General features: G+C 42.6%; 1 protein-coding gene across 3 annotated transcripts in view; it reads left to right on the plus strand.

Moving 5' to 3' along the window:
- LOC124039980 (ubiquitin carboxyl-terminal hydrolase 22-like) overlaps nt 1–17428 on the plus strand; it is a 54598-nt gene that overhangs the window by 4460 nt on the left and 32710 nt on the right. For 2 of the 3 annotated variants that reach the window (XM_046356619.1, XM_046356620.1), the window contains exon 2: nt 16682–16814. The exons of the other annotated variant lie outside the window; for it this stretch is intronic. In XM_046356619.1, the coding sequence (XP_046212575.1) occupies nt 16682–16814 (133 nt within the window). The remainder of the gene's footprint in view (nt 1–16681; nt 16815–17428) is intronic. 3 annotated transcript variants of the gene reach the window in all.

The following is a 17428-nucleotide window of genomic DNA, read 5'->3' on the forward strand; positions in this document are numbered from 1 at the left end:
CTAATTTGAATGTAAATTTAGCTACATTAGAGACTATGCCTGTTGGAGTTTGTGTGGGTGGGCAGTGAAATTTCCATTCGCATATATTTTCAAATGTTAGGCTGACATTAACCAACTTATCCCACCCTTGTGTTTTTTCTGAGTTCATCTGTCAAGTTCCACTGAGAGGCTGCAGTGACGGTTTCAATGTACAGTGTAGCTTCCTTCTTAATGGTTTCAACATTGAAGAAATGTAACAGTTTCTTCTCGGGGGGGGGGGGGGCTCGGCTTGCTCAACAGCAACACACAGTATATCCAGTAATGGTAAGGTAAAAGGTAACCACCTCACTATCTGAAAACATTATGAGCAGTACTGACTGAGTCCCCATAAGACTGTAGCATTACTTTGTATCAGTAATGCTACATAAAAATCTACCATGGCTCTTGAAAAGGGGCCCATGGATCATGAAGTCATTGATGCTGCATGAAACAGACAGTTCATAAGACAATTCATAACCCCACCCCCACCCACCAACTCTCCATTTCTGCTGGAGCCTCTATATTTGTTTGACTCCACGCCACCCAATCATATAAGATGTTGAAAGTACTGTGCGTTAGGCCCGGCAATCTTAGATTTATTGCATGGATTGGTAATGTAAACCTACCTATTCACTGGGTAGTGGTTAGTTATGGGGAGGGACGGTGACACCTGTGTTCAGAGCTGTCACAGACTAGGCTTGTATTTAATCAGGGCTGGCGGACTGTCTGGGGGGTGTGGAGCAGGGACTACACAAAGATTTATCAGTTCAAACACTAGCGTCTTTTGCTCCTTTCTTCGCCCCCTCTTTCTGTCAATTTCTTTCTCGCCCTCTTTCTCTTTATGCCTTCCTTTCTTACTCTCACTTCCCCCCCACACACACACATGCAGTTGCCCCTGCTCCATGGATAAGTCAATTAGGATAAATGGAGTGAATGTTGCATGGATGGAGGAGGAGAACTAACAGATCAATCAACTGTGGATGACCTCCTAATGAGCAGTTGAATTGCTCATCGGTCTGCTTTATAAACACCTCGTTTCTGCGCTAAGATGAACAGACCCAAAGGGATGAGGTGACATACCATTGGCAACCATCCAGGTTGTGCTGTACAGCACACTGTAGCAAAATGTTTTGAAACAGAAAATAAAAAGGAGAGTTTCTAATCGGGACATTGCAGGTATTACCTCCCTGTATCATTCTATTTCAAACCTATGTCTCAACCTAGTCTGTTTTCTCTTTTGATACTGTGCCTACCTCCTAAACCCCACAAAGGCTCCATGTGAAGAAGACGCAGCACACCGTGTGAAGTCCCCTCAACACCTTGGACCAGCCACTCCTCTTTGCAGATGGTTCTTTGAGTTATCTGATTGTTGAGGAAATCGTAGCGCCTAACAAGCTGTATAGCAGCAGTACATCAATAATTCATGCACATTGTAACCAGCAGCTATTTTTCATGCTCATATATAGGCTACAGCGAGTGTGTTCAGAATACATATGATCTCCAGGCTGCTGGTTGAGATGAGGGGCTCAAGGTTATTTTCTCAATTTTGTTACCTCTTGAGAGAGACCAGTTCTGGCGACTGCAGGTCATTGTCCACATGCCCAGTCCCTGCTGGGTTTTAGAGAGAGTGTGTGTTTGTGTGTGTTTGTGTGTGCGTCCTAGCGCAATGGTAGGAGGAGTGGCTTGCACACACAGCCTCACACGCACACTGTTGCATATTTATGCTTCTTCATAATTCATGGACACAATGAGAAAGTGGATAGATCTCGTTTCTCATGATAATCAGTAAAATTGTCATTTATAAAATGGATTACTAGCTTTTTGAGACTATAAAAAAAACTATGACCAACCACCCATCTTTGGAGTAGTTAGGTCTATTTCCCGGCTTTTGAAAGGCTGCTGGCTACTGTCCTGGGAGACTTTCAGCAATTGTGCTAAGCTCACGATATGTTATCTTAAATCATCTCAAAACTGCACCCAGAGACATAAAAATGGTATCCATGAGTTTCTCTGACTCTGGGTAATTAAACTTCCTGAATCTCAAAATATCACACTATCCCTTTTAAACATGCAGCGTTCTGACTGGAATAAATATGTAATGTTTCTATCAAAGGGCGTCTGTCATTTGATATACTAGCTCTGAAATATAGCCTAGGGATAACATTTTTGTTTACTTCAGGACCGTAGGTACATTTCCCAACCAGAAGCCATAGATTACAGGCAACATCCACACTGAGTTAAAGGCTAGAGCTGCTGCTTTCAAGGAGCTGGACACACATCCAGACTCTTATAAGAAATCCCGATACGCCCTCAGACGAACCATCAAACAGGCAAAGCATCAATACAGGACCAAGATCCAATCCTACTACACCAGCTCTGACTCTCGTCGCATGTGGAAGGGCTTGCAAACTATCTCCGATTTACAAAGGGAAACCCAGCTGCGATCTGTCCAGTGACGCAAGCCTATCAGATGAGCTAAATACCTTCTATGCTAGCTTCGAATCTATCAACACTGAACCATGCATGAGAGCATCAGCTGTTCTGGACGACTATGATCACACTCTTCGTAGTCAATGTTAGTAAAACCTTTTAAACAGATTAATATACACGGATTACCAGGACGCATACTCAGAACATGCGCTGACCAGCTGGCAAGTGTCTTCACTGACACATTCTACCTCTCCCTGACCGTCTGTAATACCTACATGTTTCAAGCAGACCACCATAGTCCCTGTGTCCAAGAACACCCAGGTAACCAGACTATCGTGCCGTATCACTCACACCTGTAGCCATGAAATGCTTTGAAAGGCTGGTCAACACCATCATCCCAGACACTCTAGAACCATTCCAATTTGCATACCACCTCAACAGATCCACAGATGATGCAATCTCTATTGCACTCCACACTGCTCTTTTCCATCTGGACAAAAGGAACACCGATTAATCGGACGATTTAAAAAAATATTATACATTTTTAAACGTTTTATTTTAAATGTATTTGTAATAATTACAATTACAACAATACCGAATTAACACGTATTTTATCTTAATATAATACATCAATAAAAATCAATTTAGCCTCATTAACATGTTCAATTTGGTTTAAATAATGCAAATGCAAAAACAAAGTGTTGGAGAAGTAAAAGTGTAATATGTGCCATGTAAAAAAGCTAACGTTTAATTTCCTTGCTCAGAACATGAGAACATATGAAAGTTGGTGGTTCCTTTTACCTTAGAATATTGAAGTCTCATGTTAAGAGGTTTCAGGTTGTAGTTAATATAGTATTTATAGGACTGTTTCTCTATACCATTTGTATTTCATATACCTTTGATTATTGGATGTTCTTATAGGCACTATAGTATTGCCAGTGTAACAGTATAGCTTCCGTCCCTCTCCTCGCCCCTACTTGGGCTCGAACCAGGAACACATCGACAACAGTCACACTCGAAGCAGCGTTACCCATCGCTCCACAAAAGCCGCGGCCCTTGCAGGGCAAGGGGAATAACTACTCCAAGTCTCAGAGCGAATGACGTTTGAAACGCTATTAGCGCACACCCAGTTAACTAGCTAGCCATTTCACATCGGTTACACCGGCCATTAGGCTGATAGGCTTGAAGTCATAAACAGCTCTATGCTTGCGAAGAGCTGCTGGCAAAACGCACAAAAGTGCTGTTTGAATGAATGCGTACGAGCCTGCTGCTGCCTACCATCGCTCAGTCAGACTGCTCTATCAAATCATAGACTTAATTATAACATAATAACACACAGAAATACGAGCCTTTGGTCATTAATATGGTTGAATCTGGAAAATATAATTTCGAAAACAAAACGTTTATTATTTCAGTGAAATACGGAACATCTAACGGGTGGCATTCCTAAGTCTAAATATTCTTGTTACATTGCACAACCTTCAATGTTATGTCATAATTACATAAAATCCTGGCAAATTAGTTCGCAATGAGCCAGGCTGCCCAAACTGTTGCATATACCCTGACTCTGCGTGCAATGAACGCAAGAGAAATGACACAATTTCACCTGGCTAATATCGCCTGCTAACCTGGATTTCTTTTATCTAAATATGCAGGTTTAAAAATGTATACTTCTGTGTATTGATTTTAAGAAAGCCATTGGCGTTTATGGTTAGGTACAGTCGTCCAATGATTGTGCTTTTTTCGCAAATGCGCTTTTGTTAAATCATCCCCCAGCGTTGCATCGATTATATGCAATGTAGGACACTCTAGATAAACGAGTAATATCATCAACCATGTGTAGTTATAACTAGTGATTATGATTAATTGATTGTTTTTTCTAAGATAGGTTTAATGCTAGCTAGCAACTTACCTTGGCTTCTACTGCATTCGCGTAACAGGCAGTCTCCTTGTGGAGTGCAACGAGAGGCAGGTGGTTATAGCGTTGGACTCGTTAACTGTAAGGTGAAAATCTGTGGTTCTGCCCCTGAACAAGGCAGTTAACCCACCGTTCCTAGGCCGTCATTGAAAGTAAGAATGAGTTCTTAACTGACTAGCTTTTTTTTTCAAATCGCCAAAATCGGCTCCCTAAAACACCGATTTCCGATTGTTATGAAACCGGCCCTAATTGATTGGCCATTCCGATTAATCGGTCGTCCTCTAGTCCACACACACCAACACAGTCATGAAGAAAGAGGGCATGACAAAGCCTCTTCCCACTCAGGAGGCTGAAAAGATTGGGCTTGGGCCCTTAGATTCACAAAAGGTTCCACAGCTGCACCATTGAGCATCTTGATTGGCTGCATCACCACTTGGTATGGCGACTGCTTGGTTTCCGACCAGCAAGACACTACAGAGGGTAGTGCGTACGGCCCAGTACATCACTAGGGCTGTGCTCGCTACCATCCAGCACCTCTATACCAGGTGGTGTCAGAGGAAGGCCCTAAAAATTGTAACATACTCCAGCCACCAAGTCAGACTGTTCTCTCTGCTACCGCACGGCAAGCGGTACCGATGCAACAAGTTTGGAACCAACAGGACACTGAACAGCTTTTGCACTAACTCTTTTGACTCATCACATACACTCCTGTTACTTGGTTATTGTTTCTCATTGTGTACTTATTATTTGTTTTCTATTATATCTCCTTTTTTCTCTGCATTGTTGTGAAGGGCCTGAGCATTTCACTGTTAGTCCACACATGTTTATGAAGCGTATGACATTTGATCTATCTGGCACTTCTGAGCTCATTTGCTTTCTATCCCATCATGTCTTGCATTTCACAGTCACGCTCTCCGTCTCTCTCTTGTTTTTCAGTCCGAGCATTACAGCAACATTGTTGGTCAGTTCACAGGGGATCTTTCCATCAGCCTGCTGCTCACCTCCCCTTTTGATGTTTGTCTGATTTAGTCGCCACTTCTGCTGCCTAGCCCCCTTTCACCCTCACCGCACCATGCCTCCTCGCCAACACAGAGCAGCCCTTCTCTCACTCTGGCCCAGCCAAGCACTGATGTCATCCCGGAAGAAGACCAATCAACATTCTTAGGCCTCGCTCACTCTTGTCCAATTCCATATTGAACACCAGTGTGTGAGCTAAAATGCATCAGCATGAATGGATTTGTGCTTGTGTCATTTGTGCGTGTGTGTCAGGGTTTCCGTTAAGAAAATGGAGCTAGACAACGTGACGGGAAGATTTTAATTTACCGGCCATTTGTGAAATTTACCGTACCCATATGCATTTGGTGCATAACCCATTAGGTTGTCCACCCATGGTGCTCACAATGACAGAAATCAAATTTTAGGTTAGGGGAATAAATCCTAATTTAATGTCCTCCGGATGCAATGATTTGCACACTGTCCTACCAATCTCTGCAGAGCGCATCGGAGTATAATCTAATCAAAATCACATTTTATTGGTCACATACACATATATTTAGCAGATATTATTGCGGGTGTAGCGAAATGCTTGTGTTCCTTGCTCCAACAGTGCAGTAATATCTAAGAATTCACAACAATACACATCTAAAAGTAAAATAATGAAATTAAGAAATAGAAATATTAGGACGAGCAATGTCCGAGTGGCATTGACTAAAATACAGTAGAATAGAATGCAGTATATACATATGAGATGAGTAAAGCATTATGTAAACATTATTTAAAGTGGCTAGTGTTCCATTTATTAAAGTGACCAGTGAATCCATGCCTATGAGAGGTTGACCGATTTTAATTATGGCCAATTTCAAGTTTTCATATCAATCGGTGGGCGCCTATTACATTGCAATCCGCAAGGAGACTGCGTGGCATGTTGACCACCTTTTTACGCGAGTGCAGCAATCTGAAGGACCTTGTGGCTGCAAGGAGCCACGTTAAGTTGCTAGCTGGCATTACACTTTTCTTATAAAAAACAATCAATCTTCACATAATCACATCGAATCACAGCCTACTTCAACTTTGAAAAGCATATTTGTGGAAAAAAAGCACAATCGCTGCACAAATGTACCTAACCATGAACATCAATGCCTTTCTTAAAATCAATACAGAAGTATATATTTTTTTAAACCTGCGCATTTAGTTAAAATAAATGCATGTTAGTAGGTAATATTAAATAGCGAAATGGTGTCACTTCTCTTGCGTTCAGTGCAAGCAGAGTCAGGAAATATGCAGCAGTTTGGGCCACCTGGCTCGTTGCGAACTGTTGTGAAGACCATTTCTTCCTGACAAAGACCGTAATTAATTTTCCAGAATAACATTGAAGGTTGTGCAATGTAACAGCAATATTTAGACTTAGGATTGCCACCTGTTCGATAAAATACGTAACAGTTCCGTATTTCACTGAAAGTATAAACGTTTTGGTTTTCGAAATGATAGTTTCTGGATTTGACCTTATTAATGGGGCGGCAGATAGCCTAGTGGTAAGAGCGTTGGACTAGTAACCAAAAGGTTGCAAGATAGAGCAGTCTGACTGAGATAGATAGAGCAGTCTGACTGAGCGGTGGTAGGCAGCAGCAGGCTCGTGAACATTGATTCAAGCAGCACTTTACTGTGTTTGCCAGCAGCTCTTAGCAATGCTTGAGTTACAGCGCTGTTAATGACTTCAAGCCTATCAACTCCCGAGATTAGGCTAGCAATACTAAAGTGCCTATAAGAACATCCAATAGTCAAAGGTGTACATAGAAATAGCCGACGTGTAGTTTACGTGTCATAATTCCTATAATAACTACAATCTAAAACTTTTTAACTGGGAATATTGAAGACTCATGATAAAAGGAACCACCAATGTTCTGAGCAAGGAACTTAAACTTTTGCTTTTTTACATGGCACATATTGCACTTTTACATTCTTCTCCAGCACTGTTTTTGCCGTATTTAAACCAAATTAAACAGGTTTCATTATTTATTTGAGACTAAATAGATTTATTTATGTATTAAGTTAAAATAAGTGTTTGTTGTTAATTCGGTATTGTTATAATTGTCATTATTACAAATATGTGTATTTTATATTAAAATCGGCAGATTTGAATCAGTATCGGCTTTTTTGGTCCTCCAATAATTGGTATCAGCGCTGAAAAATCATAATCGGTTGACCTCTACTATGTGTATATAGGTCAGCAACCCACCTGAGTAACTGGGTCGTAGCCGACTAGTGATGGCCATTTAACGGTCTGCTGGCCTTGAGATGGAAGCTGTTTTTCTGTCTCGGTCCCAGCATTGCTGCACCTGTACTGACCTCGCCATCTGGATGATGGTGGGGTGAACAGGCTGTGGCTCGGGTGGTTTATGTCCTTTAGGATCTTTTTGGCCTTCCTGTGACATCGGGTGCTGTAGGTGTCCTGGAAGGCAGGCAGTTTGCCCCCGGTGATGCATTGGGCAGATCGCATCACCCTCTGGAGAGCCCTGCGGTTGTGGGCAGTGCAGTTTCCATACCAGGCAGTGATGCAGCCTGACAGGATGCTCTCAATTGTGCACCTGTAAAAGTTTGTGAGGGTCTTAGGTGCCAAGCTGAACATTTTCAGCCTCCTGACGTTGAAGAGGGCCTCCTGATGATCTTCACCACACTGACTGTGTGGGTGGACCATTTCAGTTTGTCAGTGATGTGTACGCTGAGGAACTTTCCATCTTCTCCACTACGGTCCTGTGGATGGCGGCGTGCTCCTTCTGCTGTTTCCTGAAGTCCACGATCAGCTCCTTCGTTTTGTTGAGAGAGGGGTTATTTTCCTGGCACTACACCGCCAGGGCCCTCACCACCTCCCTGTAGGCTGTCTCATCATTGTTGGTATTCAGGCCTACTTCTGTTGTCGTCTGCAAAGATTGAGTTTTTGGCCACACGGTCATGGGTGAACAGGGAGTACAGGAGGGGGCTGAGCATGCACCCTTGTGTGTTGATGATCAACGAAGTGGATGTGTTGTTTCTTACCTTCACCACCTTGGGGGGGCCCGTCAGGAAGTCCAGGTCCCAGTTGCATAGGGTGGGCTTCTATGGTGTTGAAGGCGATTAAAAGGACCTTGATAAGCTGACTGCTGTGTTTGAACAGGGTTGGACCAAAAGTCTGCCTACAATACTTCACCAAAAAGCATGGCCACAGAGGAATTGAGGATCATTAGCTTCTTTAAAAAAATTGCTGGTGATTGTTTCAAAACCACAAGCACGTGGGCCTATGTCTATTTGGGAAGCCTGTAATTTGGGAAGCGCGTGTGTCCCATTCCTCCTGACCGAGCTGGTGTAACTGAGTCAGGTTTGTAGGCCTCCTTTGTGAGCCCTCCTTTGTGAGCCCTCCTTTGTGAGGGCTTTGTGATGACTTTGTTGTCCTTAAGCCATTTTGCCACAACTTTCGAAGTATGTTTAGGGTCATTGTCCATTTGGAAGACCCATTTGAGACCAAGCTTTAACTGATGTCTTGAGATGTTGCTTCAATATATCCACATAATTTTCCTGCCTCATGCTGCCATCTTTTTTTTTTAAGTGCACCAGCCCCTCCTGCAGCAAAGCACCCCCACAACATGATGCAGCCACCCCTGTGCTTCACGGTTGTTCTTCGGCTTGCAAGCCTCCCCCACTTTTGTACCCGTTTCCTACAGCATCTTCACAAGGTCCTTTGCTGTTGTTCTGGGATTGATTTGCACCTTTCACACCAAAGTATGCTCATCTCTAGGAGGCAGAACGCATCTCCATCCTGAGCGGTATGACGGCTGCGTGGTCCCATGGTGTTTATACTTACGTTTGTACAGATGAACGTGGTACCTTCAGGCGTTTGGAAATTGCTCCCAAGGATGAACCAGACTTGTGGAGGTCTACAATTTTTTTTCTGAGGTCTTGGCTCATAAATGTATTGTTAAATGTACATTTATTTTATTTCTTTAGCGTCTAAGACATTGGTGGTGGGGTGCTATTATGCTGACATATTGGAATTGTTTTAAAATGCCCATACTATGGTTCATTTAGCTATTTGATTTTATTATTTTAGTACCCCTTTAGGTATCAAAAATATAAAATGTTGATTTAAAAAGTGTATTTTGACCTTTACAACAAATTCATACATGTCAGGAAGGACAGTAAAAAAAGCAAGTCTTTTGATGTCTCTGTCCAAAATCCAAGAGATATCTAAATATTTTTTTAAACTCAGGAAATGTAGATTTTTTTTTTACACATGAACCCCTTTTTTTGAGTAGGCACAAAAATATGTGACTCTTGTGGGTGTCCTAGAGAAAAATGGAGAACACCATCGTGTTTGAGTCTCCCCTTTCCATAAAATGGTAATAGTTTCTGTACGGATGCTACAGACGTTTTAAGTGAGAAGACCGATTTTTCTTTCTCGGGATGTCTCATCTCAGCACTGCTCAAGCCCTGCCCTTTACAGTTCTCATTCTCAGAGTGGAAATGCTGTTTGCAGAGTTCACAACCTGCTTCATTTGTGAGAAACAAACAAGTTTTGGTTGATTTCATAACCATACTTTATGAGATTTATTTTGTCTGGAGTGCTCAATGTGAGCAATAAATAGGTAAACTGATTTCTCTGTCCTGATAATGTTGAAGGGGTGCGCACACATAGAAGTACCTGGCCTGCTGCCTTGAAATGTAGCAGTGTTTTTAACATCCATTGTGAATGATAATATATTAAAGCTATAGTTACTAAAATTAAGTTATTTGAACAATCTCTCATAGAAGTTATTGTCCTACTGCTACATTGGCCTATCGGCTATGAGGTCCACACGCTAATTTCTCTAGCGTGTGGATTGCTGCCCTACCAAGCAAAAATGCAGTAACTGCTCATTGCGTGGAACTGAGAATTTGTTTTTATTTACATTGGTTTCACAGTACATTTATGCAGTTACTGTTAACATGACCCCCATTTTCTCCAAAACACAATACAATAGAGGCAGGATACTTGTCAACATGATTAATCATGTACACTGCTCAAAAAATAAAGGGAACACTTAAACAACACAATGTAACTCCAAGTCAATCACACTTCTGTGAAATCAAACTGTCCACTTAGGAAGCAACACTGATTGACAATAAATGTCACATGCTGTTGTGCAAATGGAATAGCCAACAGGTGGAAATTATAGGCAATTAGCAAGACACCCCCAATAAAGGAGTGGTTTTGCAGGTGGTGACCAGACCACTTCTCAGTTCCTATGCTCCCTGGCTGATGTTTTGGTCACGTTTGAATGCTGGCGGTGCTTTCACTCTAGTGGTAGCATGAGACGGAGTCTACAACCCACACAAGTGGCTCGGGTAGTGCAGCTCATCCAGGATGGCACATCAATGCGAGCTGTGGCAAGAAGGTTTGCTGTGTCTGTCAGCGTAGTTTCCAGAGCATGGAGGCGCTACCAGGAGACAGGCCAATACATCAGGAGACGTGGAGGAGGCCGTAGGAGGGCAACAACCCAGCAGCAGGACCGCTACCTCCGCCTTTGTGCAAGGAGGAGCACTGCCAGAGCCCTGCAAAATGACCTCCAGCAGGCCACAAATGTGCATGTGTCTGCTCAAATGGTCAGAAACAGACTCCATGAGGGTGGTATGAGGGCCCGGCGTCCACAGGTGGGGGTTGTGCTTACAGCCCAACACCGTACAGGCACCCTGTGCTCTTCACAGATGAAAGCAGGTTCACACTGGGCACATGTGATCGACGTGACAGAGTCTGGAGACGCCATGGGGAACGTTCTGCTGCCTGCAACATCCTCCAGCATGACCGGTTTGGCGGTGGGTCAGTCATTGTGTGGGGTGGCATTTCTTTGGGAGGGCCGCACAGTCCTCCATGTGCTCGCCAGAGGTAGCCTGACTGCCATTAGGTACCGAGATGAGATCCTCAGATCCCTTGTGAGACCATATGCTGGTGCGGTTGGCCCTTGGTTCCTCCTAATGCAAGACAATGCTAGACCTCATGTGGCCGGAATGTGTCAGCAGTTCCTGCAAGAGGGAGGCATTGATGCTATGGACTGGCCCGTCCGTTCCCCAGACCTGAATCCAATTGAGCACATCTGGGACATCATGTCTTGCTCCATCCACCAACGCCACATTGCACCACAGACTGTCCAAGAGTTGGCGGATGCTTTAGTCCAGGACTGGGAGGAGATCCCTCAGGAGACCATCCGCCACCTCATCAGGACCATGCCCAGGCGTTGTAGGGAGGTCATACAGGCATGTGGAGGCCACACATACTACTGAGTCTCATTTTGACTTGTTTTATTGACATTACATCAAAGTTGGATCAGCCTGTAGTGTGGTTTTCCACTTTAATTTTGAGTGTGACTCCAAATCCAGACCTCCATGGGTTGATAAATTTGATTTCTATTGATAATTTTTGTGTGATTTTGTTGTCAGCACATTCACAGTATTTAATAAGAATATTTCATTCAATCAGATCTAGGATGTGTTATTTTAGTGTTCCCTTTTATTTTTTTGAGCAGTGTATTTAATCTAGCAAAAATGACTAACTAATTTCTGACCAAATTAGCACTTACTGACTTTTTGCTTGGTGGGGCAGAATGGATCAGTGTATCAATGTGTCCACATGGCTGGTGGTCTTGCATTAGTTGACTTTAAACTTTTAGATCTTTTTCATTCCGATGTTTATGATTAACATCACATGAAACGAAAACAACATTATTATTTAAATGAAACGGTTCCACAAAAATGCACATATGACAATCATAACTCACACGCAGAACAGTTGAAATGTTTCAAGCTTCCCTAAACTTGAAACTTAAATATAATAATTGTCTCCACATTTCCATGGTTGGATTTTGCCTGTAGGCTACTTTGAAATTAGGTAAGACATGCCTCATAATATGAATTAAAACAATCAGGATTCAAAAAATTATGTTTTCAAAATGCATACTGCCTCCAGCTCGCGTTGTAAAGTGGTGGATGACGTGTTGCCTGCACTTGAATGGTGAATGGGAGGCACACTTTAACTACCAGTTGAACATTTTTTAGAAGCTGGATTTGCCTGTTTTTGCAATTAGTTTTAGGTTAGTTTTAGCTCGTTAACATTTAGCTACATGATTTCGCTATTAGTTTGTGCTAATTTTGTAGTCTGGTTAGAGGCCCAATGGGCTTTTCTTGCATTTTAGCACCCCCTTGTGTGCTATGCCGTTAATGGCGTAAATCCCCATATGAAAGAAGGATGGTATGACAATATGAAAATCTGGATACCACCCAGGCCTAGCTCCTACAAAGGTTGTAATGATGAACTTAGCATTTAGATAGGCCTTGATCTGATCTGTCTCCAGCTCTCTTTATCAGATGGTCTGGTCATGGGCGAGGCTGTGATTGATGCACCCCCTAATAGCATATCAACACCAACTGGGAAGACTGCTGACAACATTGCCTTGCCTGCCTGCTACAGAGGAGGGAAGGAGGGATAGCGGGAAAGGATGGGGAGAGGATAGAGAATGCATCCGTACTGGTTAAAATACAGATGGAGAAAGTGAAGAGAATGATGAGAGGAATAGATGGAAAGGAAGAAAGAAAGAAGAGGGAGAGTGAGCAGTGGAGGAGAGATGTATGACGATGGGGGTGTGAGAGGGCAGGCTGTGAGTCTGGGACAGACCAAGGAGAGAGGGAGTCTGAGAGCAGCTGTACTGCAGTGCAGAATCCTGTTGTCACGATACCCACATTTTCTGCCATATTTGCCAGTCACAGAATGGCACTTGATCCAGACAGATCTTTTGAGTTCAAGGGAGAGCCATGCATTAATGAATCAATTATATAGTGATAAAATCGATTTGACTTAGTTTTTACTAATGTAACAACAATAGTAATAATTAATTTGAATGATAAATTTCCATTAATAAACTGTTTTAATCAAGATGTAGCCTAGGTCTATTCACAATACAGATGAATCACAGGTGTCTGGTGTAGAGGTCGATCGATTAATCGGAATGGCCGAATTAAAGTTTTCAATCGGAAATCGGTATTTTTGGATGCCGATTTTGCAGGTGTAAAAAAATATATATATATATTTTTACAACTTTATTTAACGAGGCAAGTCCGTTAAGAACACATTCTTATTTTCAATGACGGCATAGGAACAGTGGGTTAACTGCCTTGTTCAGGGGCAGAACGACAGATTTTTACCTTGTCAGCTCAGGGATTCAATCTTGCAACCTTACTGTTAACTAGTCCAACGCTCTTAACCACCTGCCTCACGAGGAGCCTGCCTGTTACACGAATGCAGTAAGAAGCCAAGGTAAGTTGCTAGTTAGCATTAAACTTATCTTTATAAAAAACAATCAATCATAATCACTAGTTATAACTACACATGGTTGATGATATTACTAGTTTATCTAGCGTGTCCTGCATTGCATATAATCGATGCGGTGCACATTCATGGAAAAAGGATTGTCGTTGCTCCAATGTGTACCTAACCATAAACATCAATGCCTTTCTTAAAATCAACACGCAGAAGTATGTATTTTTAAACCTGCATATTTAGCTAAAAGAAAGGTTAGCAGGCAACATTAACCAGGTGAAATTGTGTCACTTCTCTTGCGTTCATTGCACGCAGAGTCAGGGAATATGCAACAGTTTGGGCCGCCTGGCTCATTGCGAACTAATTTGCCAGAATTCTATGTAATTATGACATAAGGTTGTGCAATGTAACAGCAATAATTAGACTTATTGATGCCACCCGTTTAGATAAAATACAGAACGGTTCCGTATTTCACTGAATTAATTTAAAAAAAATATATTCGAAATGATAGTTTCCGGATTCAACCATATTAATGACCAAAGGCTCGTATTTCTGTGTGTTATTATGTTATAATTAAGTCTATGATTTGATAGGGCAGTCTGACTAAGCAATGGTAGGCACTAGCAGGCTCGTAAGCATTCATTCAAACAGCACTTCCGTGCGTTTTGCCAGCAACTCTTCTCAATGCTTCAAGCATTGCGCTGTTTATGACTTCAAGCTTATCGACTCCCAAGATTAAGCTGGTGTAACCGATGTGAAATGGCTAGCTAGTTAGCGGGGTGCGAGCTAATAGCGTTTCAATCGTCACTCGCTCTGAGACTTGGAGTGGTTGTTCCCCTTGCTCTGCATAGGTAACGCTGCTTCGAGGGTGGCTGTTGTCGATGTGTTCCTGGTTCGAGTGTTACACTGGCAATACTAAAAGGCCTATAAGAACATCCAATAGTCAAAGGTATATGAAATACAAATCGTATAGAGAGATATAGTCCTATATTAACTACAACTTAACTTCTTACCTGTGAATATTGAACACTCGTGTTACAAGGAACCCCCAGCTTTCATATGTCCTCATGTTCTGAGCAAGGAACTTAAACGTTAGCTTTCTTACATGGCAAATGCTGCACTTTTACTTTCTTCTCCAACACTTTGATTTTGCATTATTTAAACCAAATTGAACATGTTTCATTATTTATTTGAGGCTAAATTGATTTTATTTATGTATTATATTAAGTTAAAATAAGTGTTCATTCAGTATTGTTGTAATTGTCATTATTACAAATTCATTAAAAAATCGTCCGATGTATCGGCGTTGAAAAATCATAATCGGTCGACCTCTAGAACGGAGTTCCATGCAATAATGTCTCTATAATAATGTATGCTTGAATTTGTTCTGGATTTGGGGACTTTGAAAAGACCCCTGGTGGCATATCGGGTGGGGTAAATGTGTGTCAGCTGTGTAAGTTGACTATGCAAACAGTTTGGGATTTTCAACACATTAATGTCACTTGTTAAAAAAAATGTGCTGCAGTCAGTCTCTCCTCAACTCTTATCCGAGAGAGACTGGCATGCCACAGTATTTATATCATCCCTCTGATTACAATAAAGAGCAAGTCTCTGTTGTTCAGCTGCAGCTTAACAAGGTCTTTCCTTGCTGCACTCGACCACACGACTGGACAATAATCAAGATAAGACAAAACTAGAGCCTTCGGGATTTAGTTTTTGGAGTGTGGTGTCAAAAAAGCAGAGCATCTCTTTTTTATTATGGACATACCTTTCCCCATCTTTACAACCATTGAATCTACAGCACCAGTCAAAAGTTTGGACACACCTAACGGCACGTTTTTTTTTTTAGCTAACTTTGATTAGCAGACCGTGCCGTTTGGTTGCTGTTAAGGAGGTTGTCATGGAGAAGTGTTCTATCGTGTCCAACTACGTTGACAATTTTAATTGGCTGAAACGGAATTAGAACCGGATATAATCACGGCCACCCGGTGAGGATGGCATGGGGCTAAATAGGCCAGGTTATGTAATGGGAAAGGCTAACATGTAGCCTTTTGATCACGTACTACTACGTCAATGATTTTAATTGGCTGATGCTTTAACTTTTTCTAATATTCGCAAGTATGGCCCCAGGGTTTTATGGAGTTTTTTGTCTTGTCTGTGTTTTCACTCTCATGCGTGCACTCTCTCTCCTCTCCATTTCTGTGTGTGTGATTTTTGTGCTTCCACTTCACCAACTGATTTTGGCTGAGGCAATGGTCATGGTGTGAACATGTGTCACATATACTCTCTCAGCTCACTCAGGTGGCATGTCAACGGGGGACACTGTGGCAGGACAGCTTGCCACGCCGAAATGGGCTCGGTGCAAAATGTTACATCAAAGAAACTGTAACAGGAAGGCTACCCCAAAGCAGCCTAAAGAAAAGGGAACCAAAAATCGAGGTCTATTTCAAGATCTGGTTGTAGGCCTACCTGTGTTATTGATACGATGCCAAATGGGTTCTCTTTATTGAGAATACATTGTGTGTCGCGGACTTGTGATCTCCAGGCTGATGATGTCAGGGGAGGGGTTTGGCAGGTGTGGAAGATAGCGATCTTTTTCACCTTGCCAAAAGTGCGGAGATGAGGCAAGGACATTATAAGCAAACACCCACACGCCAGCTGAAAATGACACGCTGGCTTTCTCTCTCCATGACAAATGGATGTGGTGTTTTATCATGTGCCTTCCATTCCTTTGTGTCCCAGAGATGCCAGGTGTTCTCTTCAGCCCATTTTGTCTTTTGTGAAAAGAAAGTAAAGTACAACCATGTAAATTTGCTCCTCTTTTCACGACAGACTTTCGCTCCATTAGGCTCTAACACGGCTGCCGACTTTCACTATAAACTGGATAAATCCGGTCTGATTGACTGACCTGAGTCTTTGTGAGTTTATGATGGTGATGATGACACTTTTGGTTTCTATCAGTGATCCTCAACCTGTCACCGTCTCTCGTCCCCCCGCAGGCCAAGTCGTGTGTCTGTCACATGTGCGGTGCCCACCTGAACCGGCTCCACTCCTGCCTCTACTGCGTCTTCTTCGGCTGCTTCACCAAGAAACACATCCACGAGCACGCCAAAAACAAACGACACAATCTAGGTAAGACAGGTGCGCACTCACACACGAGCGCAACAAACGCTTGAGAACATCACAGCAAACTGCTCATTGTAAGTCGCTCTGGATAAGAGCGTCTGCTAAATGACTTAAATGTAAATGTAAATTGTCCTATCAGGTTGGGTGGTGCTGTAGTATAGCTCTCCTCCTATCCTATGGACCACAGCTTGAGTCCACACCAGCTCTACACTGCCCTCTGAGGGGAAGCCATAGCTCATGTTTCCGGCGCCGACTGAGATGGCCGCCTCGCTTCGCGTTCCTAGGAAACTATGCAGTTTTTTGTTTTTTTACGTGTTATTTCTTACATTAGTACCCCAGGTCATCTTAGGTTTCATTACATACAGTCGAGAAGAACTACTGAATATAAGATCAGCGTCAACTCACCATCAGTACGACCAAGAATATGTTTTCCGCGACGCGGATCCTGTGTTCTGCCTTACAAACAGGACAACGGAATGGATCGCATGCAGCGACCCAAGGACACGACTCCGAAAAAGAGGGAAACGCGGCGGTGTTCTGGTCAGACTCCGAAAAAGGGCACATCGCGCACCACTTCCCAGTATTCTTCTTGCCAATGTCCAGTCTCTCGACAACAAGGT

The sequence above is a fragment of the Oncorhynchus gorbuscha genome, linkage group LG07 (genome assembly GCF_021184085.1).
Source record: "Oncorhynchus gorbuscha isolate QuinsamMale2020 ecotype Even-year linkage group LG07, OgorEven_v1.0, whole genome shotgun sequence".
Taxonomy (NCBI): Eukaryota; Metazoa; Chordata; class Actinopteri; order Salmoniformes; family Salmonidae; genus Oncorhynchus; species Oncorhynchus gorbuscha.